The sequence below is a fragment of the Eupeodes corollae genome, chromosome 3 (genome assembly GCF_945859685.1).
Source record: "Eupeodes corollae chromosome 3, idEupCoro1.1, whole genome shotgun sequence".
Taxonomy (NCBI): domain Eukaryota; kingdom Metazoa; phylum Arthropoda; class Insecta; order Diptera; family Syrphidae; genus Eupeodes; species Eupeodes corollae.
Genome location: NC_079149.1, coordinates 74,526,068 through 74,543,553, shown reverse-complemented (window position 1 = coordinate 74,543,553; position 17,486 = coordinate 74,526,068). Strand labels below are relative to the sequence as shown.

Sequence of the window (17,486 nt, the reverse complement as noted above, 5' to 3'; positions counted from 1 at the left end):
TAGTTACATTTAGCCAATCAAATTGACTTGTCTACGTATTCACTCGCTTAGTGAATGCCACAAATGAAACAGGAAAGGAATGAATACATTCACTAATGTGATTACTTTGTCAAAATATAACTACGTTTATTTCTATAAAATTGCACACTAAAGCAATTCCTATATCCGGATAGATTTTTGTTACAATCGCTTTTGAAAATATGACTGATGAACAAATCATGTTGGGAAAAACAAATCTCAAGCTATTTGACTCTGACATTTACTTTTAGAATCAGCTGATTATGTTGAGAGCTATCTTTTGGTTTTCTGATGTGTGGTTTGTTGATTGTTCGTTTTCGTAGTGTAAAATTTGGAAAACAAATTCAAAATGCATTAGTATTATTTCAAATAACGATACATAATAAATCTAAAATTCAAAAATGTATGTATGTGGAAAATTATTTTTTAGTATGTAACCTAATCGGAGTTTTTTTTTTCTTAACTATTAGGTCGGTCACAAACATATCCGATACTAAAGTATCTCAAATAGCCTATCAAATTGCCAACGGAGCTATTCCTAAACTATCATATTAAAGACAAATTCTAAGATATAAAATAAAACTTTAAGTAAACTTTTTTTTTAATTTGTTTATATTGCACCACTATTTGTATTTTCTTTTAACAGCTCGTTGTAAAATGTCAGAATCATTGTCCACTACCTTTGAAATCAAAATAAAATAATTGCATGACGTTGGAGGGAAAATTTCATCTCATGTTGTTGCAGTATTCATCGAATCAGATTGAGTTAAATAAGAAGTGAAAACATTACTAGTTTGCAGAAAATTTTAATTATAAAATAAATCAGTGTCATATTCTTCATTCTTTCTGATATTTACCTATAGAAATGTTGAAATTCCTTTACAATTGTGTCAGTGAAAAAAATTTCTAACATATGCCCACATATTGCCGATAATGCCCATCCACGGTTTTTACATTACACTGCTATTGTAGCTAATTATATTTTGTTTCTGAGTGTGAGTGCTCCTGATTTTAATTTTCAAATGCAGAGTTTTACTTTTTCTCCCCTTGATGTTAACACTCCAAACAAAAATTAATTAATCTTATGAAAATATTTTTATTTTTCCCTACATTAATCTGATATTATTCCGCTACATACAAGAAATCTCTACGTTTCAAAATTTTAGTTTAATTTTTTGTGTGAATTTTCTTTCAAGTCAATCAAATAATTTAAATTGTCAGTCTAAAGCTGTATTTGTTTCTATTTGTGGAGTGTTTGGTAGTGTTACACACACTTACTCGTTTTTTATCCTCAACAGCTGATTTTCCTCTTGTTTTTATTCGAAGTTATAACAAAGGCTTACTGTCTCTATAGTTAGCTATCTTCGACTGGAACTGACATTTTATGTTCGCTGAAAATAGTTCCGCTTGTGTATCCATCCATTCTCATTCTCCACGTGAAAGTTGAATCTATGACAGTTAAATTTTTATACACACGGTGCTTTTAATTATTGAAGTTCCATAATTTATTTCAACAATATTTATCATCAAATATAAGTATTGAAAAAATCTCCATAATGGCGTTGCGCGTGCAGTTTGAAAACAATGATGACATAGGTGTTTTTAGTAAATTGACAAACACTTATTGCCTAGTAGCAATTGGTGGGTCTGAAACATTCTACAGTGTTTACGAGTCGGAGCTAGCCGAAACAATTCCAGTGATTCATGCGAGTATCGGTGGTTGCCGTATAATTGGACGTCTCACCGTTGGAAACCGAAATGGACTCATCGTACCAGGCTCCACGACTGATGTAGAACTACAACATATCCGTAATAGTTTACCAGATAACGTAAAAATTCATCGGGTAGAAGAACGTTTATCAGCTTTAGGTAATGTTATTGCTTGTAACGATTATGTTGCATTAGTCCATCCTGATCTGGACAAAGAGACTGAAGAAATTATCGGAGATGTACTTAACGTTGAGGTCTTTCGCCAAACAGTTGCTGAAAACACATTGGTTGGCTCGTATACAGTTTTAAGCAATCAAGGTGGTATGGTACATCCAAAGACTTCCATACAAGATCAGGATGAATTGTCATCGCTGTTGCAAGTTCAATTAGTCGCAGGAACCGTAAATAGAGGTAGTGAGGTTCTTGCTGCTGGTATGGTTGTCAATGATTGGATTTCATTTTGTGGAATGAACACAACAGCAACGGAGATTTCTGTAATAGAAAGTGTTTTCAAACTTAACCAAGCGCATCCGTCTACAGTCACTACCAAATTAAGAGCTGCGCTTATTGAAGATATGTCATAAAATTACTCAAAGGTCTTAAAAATATATGCAACAATGAGTATGATTTAAATTTTTCTTAAATATGTCTATTCAGAAAATAAAATCAAAAAACAATATTACCATACATGAAAAAATAAATAAAATTTCAAAATTGTTGTTTTTCTCATAGAAATTTATCGTTAGTGTTTCTTAATTAATGTAAAAATGCAGCAGTAATGCAAGATTTGCGTTCATAAATTTAAATACACTGCATTACTGAAGTCGGTAAATCTTCAAGAAAACAGTCTGACAGCTGATATGCGATCAAACCTGCAATCATTTTATTTCTGTTACCGCTCGGCAGTAAAATGCCAGAACATTATGTGTAGGTAAAATAATTGAATATTTATTAATTTTTTGGCCAAAAATATACTGATTTGTTATTAATAAGTTGAAATAAAATATTTATACTTCACAAAAATGATTGAATTTGTCCCATTCAAAACATTTAAAATAAGTACAAATAAAACATTTGTATTCAAAATTTTTTGTAAAGACCCTAAAAAACCAAAACCCGCTTAACTCAAAGAAAAAACTTAACTATTTCTGTCATAATTTGATGACATTTATAAACTTGTTTTGATATTGTATATTTGCCGCATTCTTGCAGAAGTTTTTCTGTTCTGCATGAATTGCATGGCTCGTGCAACTAGGTGCATTTTTTGAACTCAACCGCTGTTAAATGGCAAAATTGTTTTGTGGAAACAACTTTTGCACTTAACGGCAAAAAGTTTGATGGCAATTATAATTTCGCCTGGAAAAATAATAGAAACAAGCTATTTTAACTGTAATTTTAAATTAAGGGTCAGTTTTTAATTTATGCAAATATAGGCTTATTGAGTTTGTTTATTAGTTTGTCAGATATTTTATTTTCGATACTAATTTTTTTAAAAGTTGTGTATAATTTTCATAAGTATGGGTCGTGAATTACATTGTCAAGGAATTCTGATTGGCTAAATGCAACTAAAGCACAAAAGATAAGTTAAAGTAATCAAATTATTTTTATTTTGTTTCTTATTTTACATATTTGCATTTGCCAGTAATATGACATTTCCGGATTGACTAACTTTGTAGTGCAATTTTGTATTCACAAAGCTAGTAGCTACGTAGTAACTAGCGCCCATTGTACTCATTTTGAACACGAAGTGATAAAAAAAACTAAGACAAGGTGGAAAAATGATTATTGAATTTGCAAAAACCTTAAACTGTAGAAAAACGTATTTGAAACTTTACATTCACGTCTAAAGAAGAGACAAGATAAAACAAAAGATACATTTCTTTTGATTGGTAAGAATATGTAAGAAGAAACCATTTCTTTCTTTAAGACAACTCAAAAACGGAACAGTGACAGCTAGAACAATAAGAAACCAACTTATAAAAGCAAGTCTTCCTAGTATGAGTCCACGAAAAGTGCCGTTTTTTCACCAAGAAAACCATTATACAAAGACATCCGTTTGCAATCAAACACTTACACCGTTCTTATTGGCATAACGTTTTGTGGTCGGATGAAACGAAGATTTTTTTTTTGATTATGATGAAAAAATGAATGTAAGAAGGGCAAAGAACAAGAAGTTTAACTCAAAATACAAAAAAAAAGACAGTAAAGCACGGCGATTTGAGGGTACTTTTCAGCATTTGGTGTAGATCCAATATTTTGGATAAAAGATAAGATGTGCGATGTGGATTATGTCCGCATCTTAAATTCAGTTATGCCACCATTAACTGAAGAGGTGGTACCAATCAAATAGCAGTTCTTGCAGGATAATGATTAGTAGCACACCTCCAAATTGGCTAACAAATACTTACAACACAACAAAATCAATATTATGGAATGCGCATCACAATTCCTAGGCCTTAACCCACTTGAGCACTAATGGGGCATCCTAAAGCGAAGGATCGGAGAAAATCAAAAAGAAAGACAAGTTGTTTTCGAAAATTCAAAGGGAATGGTACTCCATACCCGTAAAGACATTTGTCAAATAGGTGAAGTCGGTGAGACGAATAGTTGAGGCAGTTATTAATAATAAGGGTGTCACTACAAAATACTCAAAGAATTTGAAATACTTTTACCGTTAAGTAACTTTCTCGCAACAACAAGAGATCCATTATAATTTTCTTTCCTTTATGTTTTCCAGGATGAAACAAAATAATAATCACAAACCTAGTTAATATCATTATTTCCCATTATTATATTAAAAACAAAATTGTTGCATTTAAGCAATATGTTATTCAAAACCTATGTGTAGTTTTTACTTTCCTACTCTTCACAAATACCGTTTTATGTGTTCAAAAGAATAAACACGAAGCTTGTTTCCATTATCCATCATCAAATTGTATAATAAAAAAGCTTTCATGATTTCGTTCGTATCTGTTATAGTTTATAAAATAACTGTAGCGGCAGTGAAGAGAAACAAGGTTTTTTTCGGGTTTATCTTAAAAACTACTTGTCGTGTCAACAAATAATCTTCTACAAAATTAAAGTTTATTAAATTTCATAAAGAAATGTGATATTAATGTTTTAATGTTTGTACTTCTTTTAGTTTGTAAAACAACTCTATAGGCATTTAACCCTAGAAAGATAATCTACGTCTGCGGGACGTATGCCGCGGGGAAAAATTGTTATATCTTTTGAATTATAAGCCGTATTACATTAGTTTTTTATATTTGCTCAGGACTAGGTCAGAGCTTGCATGGTGCATCTTAAAATTCACGCTGAAGATGCATTAGGGCCAGTAATGACTGTGTTATACGTCTGGGAGACGTATGATTATCTTTTATGAAACTTTTGTGCACTGAACAAAAGTATATGAGGAAAAAACTTTTTTTCTCAAAAATTACTAAAACTATTTTTTATAGTTAGCTTACCCCTCAATGAACTAATTTACCAAATATTAAGACTCAAAGTCAACTGAAAGGTTTCTTTAAAAAATAAAGAATTTTGTTCGTTCTGTTTTCAAAGGTGGTTCAGATTTTTTAAAAATTTTGCTCAAATTTTACTTCTTTCGTACTTAATTATTGATTCATTTTACTTAAAATAACCCAAATAAAATGAATATAAATACAAAATAATGATGAAAAATCAATTGTCATCTTTAAACGCGCTAAATAAGTGCCATACGTCTCTAAGACGTATGATTATCTTTCACGCACTAAAAAATATGATTATCTTTCTAGGGTTAAGGAAAACATGGGTTTTTTTACACGAAAAGAAACTGTAGTATTCAATTTTTATGTCCCTTCTTGCTTCTGAAACTCGTTGGCCCTCTATATGGCTCATCATTGCATGCCTAGAGAATAAGCATTGTAGGAAGTTACTTTATCATGTCCAAGAATGCCACTCTCTATTGACATGATTTCATTTGTAACTAGAAATGGAGGATAACTTTGGAACCAATTTGACAGCTTTGCAATCTGAATCCATAAGGCTGATGTTGGCCCTGTAGATTTGAGTTTGTTAAGATTTTACTTTGTATGTAAAGAGGCTGGTCAAATGTAACCACTAGGCATTTTTGGTCAAATTTGCAACACAAAATGCCAGCATAGTGCAATGCTGATATGCGATCAAACCTGCAATCATTTTATTTCTCTTACCGCTCGGCAGTAAAATGCCAGAACATTATGTGTAGGTAAAATAATTGGCTCCCTGAAATTACGCCAAAAACTGTTTTGGAAAAAAAGCCCAAACAATTTTGGCGTAAAAAAATAGGAAAAAGCGCCCAAAAACAAAAAGGAAAACACGCCAAAAAGTGTGGAAATTACGTCAAACTTTTGGAAAAAGAGCCAAAATACTAAAATGGAAAAAACGCCAAAAAAAATAAGAACTTTTTGGTGTAATTTCCAAATTAGTATTGGAAATTAAGCCTTTAAAGAATGAACAGAGCTTTTTCTGGCTTAATTTCCAAAATTAATTTGGAATTAAAGCCCAAAAAGTCTATAAAAGAATCTGAACGTACGACGTAACATGGAGCGGTGCGGTGCAACCCGCGTGGCGTCGCGCCGCACCATCGAACGCGACGCCTACGCGCTGCCTCCCCCGCTGTTGATTATATCATAGGTACTTGTGCATTTGTTTTGTAGGACTTTGTTTATTTCAATTCAATTTTTGTATAGGTATTTAATGTAAACCTGAAGGACATCTGCCACATTTTCCCGACAAAACGGACATTGGTCAACGAAGTTCTTTGCTTTTACACACAATCCATCACTTTTTACTTTCATTTTAGCACCACAATTGTTAATATAACAAATGTAAAGAACATCTTTTTTATACACACATTTTTTTTGTGTATTTGTTTTTGTTCTGTTACGTACAAAAGTTTGCTATTGTTTTGTTTACCACTTATAATTTCAAAATCAAAACTTTCCATTTTGTCCATCGCTTTATCAAAATGCTCTTCTACTAACGGTAGGGAAACAACAAACTATCAATCACTACTGATCACGTTAAAAAAATTAACAAAATATGTTCTTCAAAATTCGTAAAAAACATGTAAAATACTGTTATTTGCCGTTATATAATTTTGTATACCATATGAATACATTCGACAAACATGTACTTTTTTGTTTTTAATTTGGAAGAACGAACGGTTAATTTTCTGGCTTTTTTTTCCCTATTCGATTAGGAAAAAAGCCAAAAAGTTTGTTTTGTGGTGTTTTTTGCTTTAAGATTTGGAAAAAAAACTAAAAAGTTTATTTTTGGTCGTTTTTTCCTTTTTTGTTTGGAAAAAAAGTCCAAAAGCAAATTTTTGGCGTTTTTTCCAAACAAAAATTGTTTGGCCTTTTTTCATTATTCTAAAAGGAAAAAACGCCAAGAAATTTTCGGAAAAAATAGCCAAAAAATCCGGAATTAACACCAAACTCTTTGGGTTCTTTTTCCTAGGAAAAAAGCCAAAAAATTGTATGGAGAATTTTTGGCGTTTTTTCCATTTTATTTTTTTGGCGTGATTTCCTATGGCGTAATTTCAGGGAGCCAAAATAATTGAATATTTATTAATTTTTTGGCCAAAAATATACTGATTTGTTATTAATAAGTTGAAATAAAATATTTATACTTCACAAAAATGAATGAATTTGTCCCATTCAAAACATTTAAAATAAGTACAAATAAAACATTTGTATTCAACAATTTTTGTTAAGACACTAAAAAACCAAAACCCGCTTAACTCAAAGAAAAAAACTTAACTATTTCTGTCATAATTTGATGACATTTATAAACTTATTTTGATATTGTATATTTGCCGCATTCTTGCAGAAGTTTTTCTGTTCTGCATGAATTGCATGGCTCGTGCAACTAGGTGCATTTTTTGAACTCAACCGCTGTTAAATGGCAAAATTGTTTTGTGGAAACAACGGCAAAAAGTTTGATGGCAATGATAATTTCGCCTGGAAAAATAATAGAAACAAGCTATTTTAACTGTAATTTTAAATTAAAAGTCAGTTTTTGATTTATGCAAATAGGCTTATTGAGTTTGTTTATTAGTTTGTCAGATATTTTATTTTCGATACTATTTTTTTTTAAAGTCGTGTATAATTTTAATAAGTATGGGTCGTGAATTACATTGTCAAGGAATTCTGATTGGCTAAATGCAACTAAAGCACAAAAGATAAGTTAAAGTAATCAAATTATTTTTATTTTGTTTCTTATTTTACATATTTGCATTTGCCAGTAATATGACATTTCCGGATTGACTAACTTTGTAGTGCAATTTTGTATTCACAAAGCTAGTAGCTACGTAGTAACTAGCGCCCATTGTACTCATTTTGAACACGAAGTGATAAAAAAAAACTAAGACAAGGTGGAAAAATGATTGTTGAATTTGCAAAAACCTTAAACTGTAGAAAAACACATTTGAAACTTTACATTCACGTCTAAAGAAGAGACAAGATGAAACAAAAGATACATTTCTTTTGATTGGTAAGAATATGTAAGAAGAAACCATTTCTTTCTTTAAGACAACTCAAAAACGGAACAGTGACAGCTAGAACAATAAGAAACCAACTTCCTAGTATGAGTCCACGAAAAGTGCCGTTTTTTCACCAAGAAAACCATTATACAAAGACATCCGTTTGCAATCAAACACTTACACCGTTCTTATTGGCATAACGTTTTGTGGTCGGATGAAACGAAGATTTTTTTTTTGATTATGATGAAAAAATGTATGTAAGAAGGGCAAAGAACAAGAAGTTTAACTCAAAATACAAAAAAAAGACAGTAAAGCACGGCGGTAGGAATATAATGATTTGAGGGTACTTTTCAGCATTTGGTGTAGATCCAATATTTTGGATAAAAGATAAGATGTGCGATGTGGATTATGTCCGCATCTTAAATTCAGTTATGCTACCATTAACTGAAGAGGTGGTACCAATCAAATAGCAGTTCTTGCAGGATAATGATTAGTAGCACAGCTCCAAATTGGCTAACAAATACTTACAACACAACAAAATCAATATTATGGAATGCGCATCACAATTCCTAGGCCTTAACCCACTTGAGCACTAATGGGGCATCCTAAAGCGAAGGATCGGAGAAAATCAAAAAGAAAGACAAGTTGTTTTCGAAAATTCAAAGGGAATGGTACTCCATACCCGTAAAGACATTTGTCAAATAGGTGAAGTCGGTGAGACGAATAGTTGAGGCAGTTATTAATAATAAGGGTGTCACTACAAAATACTCAACGAATTTGAAATACTTTTACCGTTAAGTAACTTTCTCGCAACAACAAGAGATCCATTATAATTTTCTTTCCTTTATATTTTCCAGGATGAAACAAAATAATAATCACAAACCTAGTTGGTATCATTATTTCCCATTATTATATTAAAAACAAAATTGTTGCATTTAAGCAATATGTTATTAAAAATCTATGTGTAGTTTTTACTTTCCTACTCTTCACAAATACCGTTTTATGTGTTCAAAAGAATAAACACGAAGCTTGTTTCTATTATCCATCATTAAATTGTATAATAAAAAAGCTTTCATGATTTCGTTCGTATCTGTTATAGTTTATAAAATAACTGTAGCGGCAGTGAAGAGAAACAAGGTTTTTTTCGGGTTTATCTTAAAAACTACTTGTCGTGTCAAAAAATAATCTTCTACATAATTAAAGTTTATTAAATTTCCTAAAGAAATGTGATATTAATGTTTTAATGTTTGTACTTGTTTTAGTTTGTAAAACAACTCTATAGGCATTTAAGGAAAACATGTGTTTTTTTTTACACGAAAAGAAACTGTAGTATTCAATTTGTATGTCCCTTCTTGCTTCTGAAACTCGTTGGCCCTCTATATGGCTCATCATTGCTTGCCTAGAGAATAAGCATTGTAGGAAGTTACTTTATCATCTCCAAAAATGGCACTCTCTATTGACATGATTTCATTTGTAACGAGAAATGGAGGATAACTTTTTAACCAATTTGACAGCTTTGCAATCTGAATCCATAAGGCTGATGTTGGCCCTGTAGATTTGAGTTTGTTAAGATTTTACTTTGTATGTAAAGAGGCTGGTCAAATGTTACCACTAGGCATTTTTGCTCAAATTTGCAACACAAAATGCCAGCATAGTGCAATGCGGTGTAAAGTGTATTATAGTCGAACGGTGGAGAGTTTATGAAAAGAGCCGTCGGTTTTGTTTCCTTTGTGGAGCTAAGTGTGTCACCACTGTGCAATGTGGTAAACATTAAGCGGGAAACTTCCCGATGGGCGAAACGAGGAGTGGGGAGGTTCATTCTTCAAGGAATCTGGCGAACCACTCTCAAAATTAAAAACTAACAACCTAACGAATTCCTCCGATGAAGCTGGTAACAGTCCAAGCCCGATACGAATTTTAAAAAGGGAAAAGTCCAACGTTGATGTTGATCAGTTTCATCCTATAGAATCACACAATCTTAAGTGTCTTCACGAGCGAAAACTTAATTACGAGAAGGTTCGATCTCGAATTTTCGAAAACAATAATAAACCAATCAGTTAAAAAATCTAAAAAACTCGTCGTTTTCGAAATCGAAAAAAGTTTCGAAAACAAATAATCGAAACGTTAATATCTTCGGATACGGATGGTCGTATGTATGCCAATGTTTTTTTGAATAATGAGTCAGTGTTTGGACTGCTTGATAGTGGAGCATCTTTTTCAGTCTTAGGTAAGGGGTGTTGGAAGTTAGTCCGAAAACTAGGGGATGAAATACTACCATACAAAAATATAATACGTTTGGCTGATGGTAATTCTCATGATATAGTTGGATATTGCGAGATAGACACAAAATATAACAAATCAAAAAATAACACTTTATATCATACACAAAAAGTATATCTGTTTCTGATAGACCACTCTACCAGTTTAAGGTAATGCCATTCGGTTTGAATAATGCTGGACAAACGCTGTGTAGAGTAATGGATCAAGTTATTCCTAGTCATCTTCGAGATAACGTGTTTGTCTATTTAGACGACTTACTGATTTGCACTTCGGATTTCGAGTCACATTTACGGATCCTTAAAGAAGTGGCAGCCTGCCTTCGTCGGGCAAATTTAAAAATTAATCTCGAGAAAAGCAAATTTTGCATGAAAGAAATACAATTTCTAGGGAAACCTGAAAACCAACCCGGATAAAATATAAGCAATGGTTGATTTTGCTGTTCCAACCACCAAGTAAGTAAGAAGGTTTATAGGCATGACAGGTTGGTACAGGAAATTTATTCTGCTCCTTTAACCAACTGCCTTCAAAAGAAGGCTAAATTCGAATTCACCCCTGAAGCACTCGAAGCTTTCGAGAGACTTAAATCAGCCCTTTCTTCAACTCCAGTATTACCTCAACCTAACTTTTCAAAACCTTTTGTCTTCCAATGCGATGCTTCGTCTGAAGGAGTAGGCGGTGTTCTCTTTCAAGTGGATGAGAACGGTAATGAGAAGCCCATTGCATTCATGTCGAAGAAACTCAACAAATCGCAGACAAATTATACGGTCACGGAACAAGAATGCCTCGCAGCCGTGCTAAGCCTTTTAAAATCATTACTGACCATTCCAGCCTTAAATGGCTCATGTCAATGAAGGACTATCAGGTAGACTAGCAAGATGAAGCTTAGAACTCCAAGGGTACGACTTCTCGATTGAACATCGAAAAGGATCCCAAAATGCCAGACTGTCTATCGAGGATGAACATGTAGGAAATTGCGACAGGTGATACTGCTGTAGATAATGCGATTTGTGGAGGTTATTCGATTATATCGATTCAAATTCGGCTGAGTTTGACTCGGAATCTCCCAGACCTTGTCGTTTCCGAGAAATATATTTACCGAAGAGTGAGATTCAGAACCTGAAGTGTAGACGAACAAGATTCTCTTTGGCGCTTATGGCTTCCCGATAATCTAACTCAAAAGTGTATCGAAATGTGTCACAATACCAAACTAAGTTGCCATAGTGGCTTTGACAAGACTTATGCTCGCGTACGATCCAAATATTATTGGCCAAAAATAATTACAGATTTTAAGACTTCGTGAAAAACTGCGAAATTTGTAAAATGGTTAAGGCGCCAAACGAAATTCTTCGCCCACCGATATTCAACCAAACAAAAACGGAAAGGCCCATGCAATGACTCTACGTTGACTTCCTTGGTCCGTATCCGCGTACTAAGCGAGGAAACATCTACGTTCATTCATTGTTGTTGACCATTTTACAAAGTTCATGTTTTTCAAAGCCTTACCAAAAGCTACGTCAAACCGTGTGATTCAATATCTTGAATCAGAGATTTTCCATACTTTCGGGACCCTTGAAGAAGATGCTTTCACCGACGGATAAATGTTCTATGGGTATATTAAATTATTATTATTATAAATATTTATTAACAAGCAGGAACTATTGTTTTTTTTTTTTTTTGAAAATTCAAGTTACAATCTTTGAGAAACTCAGTAATATTATTTATATTTGTTAAGCTGAAATTTTTGAGGATTTCATATACGGAAACATTTTTTGAAATTTTTTTTAATTATAGGCTGCATCAACAGACAATGTACCAAAATATGTTTTAGATCAAGGCGGGTGTTGCAAGTGGAGTAGGTTTGGAGTGGTTTTTGTTGAAAAGTGTTTGTGGGAAGCAGTAGTGTGTCCAAGTCGAAGTCTAGCGAAGTTAGTTATCTTTTGTTTCGAACAGTTAGTAGGGTTCATCAGCGTAGATTTTAAGGGGTTTATATGCTTGTAGTGATGCTGTTATAGGCTTTAGTCGTGGCTATTTTTTGCAGAAGATATCTTTCCGGTATGCTTGAGGAGATCGGATTTGGTGAAAATGTTGAAGATGAGTACAGGTGGGTTTTTGGCTGAGTTCGCTGCACTGTCGGCATATTTGTTTTCGAGTATTCCAACATGGCCTGGAGTCCACATTAGTTTAACGTTTCTCAATTTTATGAGTTGGTATCTAATTGCTGATATGATTTCGGTGTTGTTGTTTGCGTTGTGAATTGCATGGATTACTGAGAAGCTGTCGGAGCATATAATGCAGCTTTAGTAGCTTGACAAATATGGTGAAGATAAATCTCCATCCGTCAGATATTAAGTCAGAGGCGATACTTAAATAAAGTTGGCGATATGTGCTGTTTGCTGTTTTTAATTTTTTATATTTTGTTAGATCCAATATCAGCGATTCAGCATTGATAAACCATTGCGGGTAGCGTGGGCGATGAGTCGTTCTCTTTTGATTGGCAGATTGTTAAGCCTTGATTCTTTAATAATTTTACCGATGGCGGATAAAATAAGTTTAGTTAGTTTCTGATTTGTTATATTTTTGATGTCGTTGTCGATGATGGAGTTCTTGGAGAATACTAGTTTCGTTCTTCGATTATGAGGGGCCTGCTTCAGTTAAGATATTTTTTTATGTAGTTGTTGGAAAAGCGTTTATGCTTCTTCTAGCTGCTGTGTGGTAGATGGATTTTATGATGTTTAAGCATACTTTGGGCAGTGACCATATATAAACAGCCCATAATCAATTTTACTAAGAACTATAGTTTTGGTTATGTATGAAAGAGTGTTAATACGTACATTGCTTTTATTTGTTGTTAAATATATAAATATATATAGGGATTTCTTGAGATCTAAATAATGTTCTTTACAGTTAAATACGAATCCTAAAATACTTAATTTACTAACATTATTTATTATAGTTATTATAGGTTGGGTTGTTGTCAATTTTGTTTGCGATATACATGAAGCAGTTTACATTTTTCAATTGAAAGTCTTGCACCTAATTTTTTTGACCATTTGTAACGAGTTTGTTGTCACTGAGGATTTGCTGGCACCAATATACGGTTTCCCAAGCTAGCTCAACATGGGTCCTTTATCCTTCTCGTTAGCAAAATTAAAAAGATGCCTGTCTTCTCCATCCCGATGTTATCGATGCGCGGGACATTTTTCTAATCCCCCCCTACCTGGTTGTTCGCTCGCCGAACAACCCCTTAAGCTAACGTTCCTCTTCCTCCGCCCTTCTACCTCGGTTTCCTCATCTCATCTCCCCTTTTTTAATGCAAAATCTAGAGATTCATTTTTTTTAATCTATTTGACAAATTTTATTTCCAATTCCAGTTAATCATATTATGATATTTAATTAAGATTTTTAATTTCAATTTTCAAAAATTTCAAAAAATTCATAAATATGTAAAATTTAAATATTTAATCAAAATAAAACAATGGTATAATTATAGTTTAGCACTATTATATCCCTTTGAAGAATATTGGGCAATATTTATAAATATATCTGCCTCAATAGGACAAGTTAACAACAAGCAAATCACTCATCCCTAAATACCGATGCAGTGGCCTCGATGAATCTTGGTTCGATGAGGCGATCTTTAGTACGCCTTATATTTGTATTCAATAAAAGCTATAAATGTAACCACTTCACAAAAAAAATATTATTATATTATTATAATGTAATGAATTACAAGATAATACAATTTAAAGCACTAGCTCTAGGACTATCAGCTAAAAATATAAACAAAAGAGTTTACACGAATTGAGAAAAAGTTAAATAAGCTTATCTAGATTTAATTTTGAAGTGAAGATTTTGTGTGAGTATTTAATTACGAATCACAAAAGCAGGCTTGGGTATAACATATATGTATATATATAAGGCAGGTATATACAACACTTTCTTCTTTTTTGGTTTTAGGTTTTAAATTGAAATTTACTCCTCCTTTTTTTAATGTTAAAAAAACACAATTTTTAGATAGCACTGAATCAAAAAAAACTGAACAATACAAAAAAATTATTGAAGTTTGCCTAAATTTTGAATTTAAATTGATATAGGAAAAGCACTCTTATAGTTGTATGTATATATGTAACTATTCAAATTGATCGGTTTTCCCCTTGTAGTTGGTGGGACGATTTACGGATTTCGGGATTTCCTCGCCCCGTTAATGTCCTTTGTTAACGATCTCTTTAAAAAAAATTGAGGCCGTCAAAAACAACGGCTTAAATGCACCAAAAAATTGTTTTTTTTTAAATTCATTTTCCATCGGAATTATCTTAATGGAAGCTTATCTTAGGAGCGAATTAACAGGCGTATATATATGCATATATGTATATCTGTATATGATTTGATCTTGGACGATCTTTCGTTTAAGGTACATATATATTGCCTATCTCGATAAGGCGAATCCAGCGCTGATGGATTTTTCTTAAAAAATACTAAACTGTCACATCTTTATTCTTAATCAAAACCTACTCACGTTTTATGATTCTCGAACTGGGTTCTTCTTCGATTTCTTCTTTGCTTTCTTAGTCAAAGGTGGATAGTTTTGAAAAAAAAAAGGTACTTACCGACGGCTTTTACTCAGGAACCCTAGCTCTACCTATCTCACTAATACCACCCAACCAGGATTTTCCAGCCTTTGTCTCGTTGTACACCCACTATAAAAATGCAGTTAATCTTTTTATGTAGGTGAACATTGGTGGGTGTATTTTACGCACTTGTTGCGAACGTCTTCGGATGCGAATCGGATTCATAAATGCTGATACTTAATTAGTATTGCGTTAATATCATCGAAATCAATAATAAACAGTATTACCGAGAGAGGTGATATCTAGGGAATACCGTTATGAAGTGGGTAGCTGGAAGAGTAGACGTTATTGGTTTTTAGCAAAAGTTTTCTGTTTGTTAAAAATGATTGTATATATTCTGCTTCCAACACCCCATTTTATGAGCTTATTTAATATAATATGAGGACCTATACGAACGAAAGCTTTTTCGAAGTCAAGAGAGTATGGAAATATGGTTTTGGTTGAAAGAGCATTTGAAATGGCATAGTCGATGTGAAGCAAAGCGTCAATGTAACCTCTTTGAGCCTTAAACTAAACTTGATTGAGGCTAATAAGATTATTCGTTTCAGCGAACCACAACAAACGTTTTGAGATTATCTTTTCCATTATTTTGGACAGACATGGGATAAGGTTTTTCAGCATTGGGTAGGAGATCCTGTCTCTGCTTGGAGTCCTTCCCTTTACTTTATTGAGACAGTTTTCAAATATAATTAAAGTTATTGGGTCTTCAATTCTCTGGGCAGTTGAGTTAGCTGAATTGTAATGCGTTTTTTTTTTCTTTTCTTTTGGGCGAAAAGGTTTGCAATGCTTACTGGATCTATGATAGTTTTGTTGTTGCTGTCTATATTATTTATAAAATGTGGAGTAAAGTCACCGGTGAGGACACGGATATTTTGCCATATTTTTGCAGTGGAGGTGTTTGGGATGATTTTGGATGTCATTTCTACAAAACTGTTGGCTTTGCTTATTTTTAGTAGCCGTCTAAATTTTGCATTTGACTTTTTGTAGACTATCAAGATCCCCAAAGAGTATTCCAGTCGTTAAAGTCACCACCGAGGATAAATAGCGTTTTTATTTGACTAATGATGTTGAACAGCTCGTTACTGGTGAATGATTCTTTAGGAGCTAGGTTTAAGTTTATGTATGTGAATTTAATTTTGTGTTGTATTTCGACGGCTAGTGCTTGCAAATTTGAATTTAAAGATAAGGTTTTGTGTGAAATTTTTTTTAATAAGTAGGGCGATGCCTTGTTTGGCACTGTTATGAATGGGTAAGTTGTGGAAGTAAGCGTTGTATGCTTTAGGAGGAGTCAGATTTTTAGCAAAGGGGCAATGAGTTTCTTGCAGGGCAATTATGGACGGGTTGTGTTTCTTTATTATTTTTATTTATTCAATCTTAAACCTATCTTAAAGCTAGACAAAAATTCATAAAACTAGCCTGATTATCCATAACTTACAAATAACTTAATGGTCCCATACGGACACTCTAAGCTAAACTATAACACTAATTACTAATGCCTTTCGGCCTTAAGATCTATTTTACTTCAATTTAAATTTTATTTGTTTTGTTTTTATTAGAAAATTTTGAAAAAACTAATATCAATAACCTTTTTTATTTATTTTTACTTACAAACTACTTAAAATAAGGTCCTTAAATAAAACTTAAAAACTAACTTAAACTACCTATTCTACCTATAAACTACTTAAAACTAGAACAACCACAGCAGCAAATCTAACTATCTAACATTTTTGTTTTTCATATTTCGTTGTCTTTTTTTTTTTTTTTTTTTATTTTTATTTATTTTTTTTTTAATGTTTTGTAATGTTTTTTTTTTGTTTTTTTTTTGTTTTTTTTTTTTTTAATTTGTTTTTTTTTTTTCGTGCCACCATGCCTATTCTACTTAAAACTAAACCCTAAAACTATAAAACCAAGTATGTAAGCCGGCCAAGGCTTAAAACCCCATCCCGACTACCCAATATCAAGTACCGATTGAAGCCACCAAAACTGGTTCTCCTGCTTCACCCTATCAGATCGGTCCCGTTCGGACACAGCCCTACTGAACCCAAGGAGCTCTGCTCCGCCTTGTGCCATGACGTCCCGATTGTACAGGAGTCGCCTATCCACGGTTCTTCGTCTGACGTGACGTTAACGGAACTGCCAATCTATCCTGTATCAGACCGCATCTATCTAAAAAGAGGAATGCCTCTGGGGGAATGAAGCCGCTCAAGCGTGTACTCTCAAAATACTCGTCGTTCGGATAGAACGCCCCAAAAATTAAATTGTTGGTCGAAGACATAGCTCTTACAATGTGACCTCGAACGAGTTTTATCACGAAATTGTCAATTCTGTTGATTCGAGCCCCGTTG

General features: G+C 33.0%; 1 protein-coding gene and 1 long non-coding RNA gene across 2 annotated transcripts; both read left to right on the top strand.

Moving 5' to 3' along the window:
- The first annotated feature begins 1,400 nt into the window (after window positions 1-1,400).
- On the top strand, window positions 1,401-2,467 carry LOC129952809 (eukaryotic translation initiation factor 6). Its single transcript, XM_056065656.1, has one exon. It carries the CDS (start codon window positions 1,575-1,577, stop codon window positions 2,310-2,312), a length of 738 nt encoding a protein of 245 aa, XP_055921631.1. The 5' UTR covers window positions 1,401-1,574; the 3' UTR covers window positions 2,313-2,467.
- Window positions 2,468-7,777: 5,310 nt separating this feature from the next.
- Window positions 7,778-9,223, top strand: LOC129952810 (uncharacterized). Its single transcript, XR_008782393.1, has 3 exons — window positions 7,778-7,943; window positions 7,997-9,026; window positions 9,091-9,223. It is a non-coding gene; the product is annotated as an uncharacterized LOC129952810 (long non-coding RNA).
- Window positions 9,224-17,486: the final 8,263 nt, after the last annotated feature.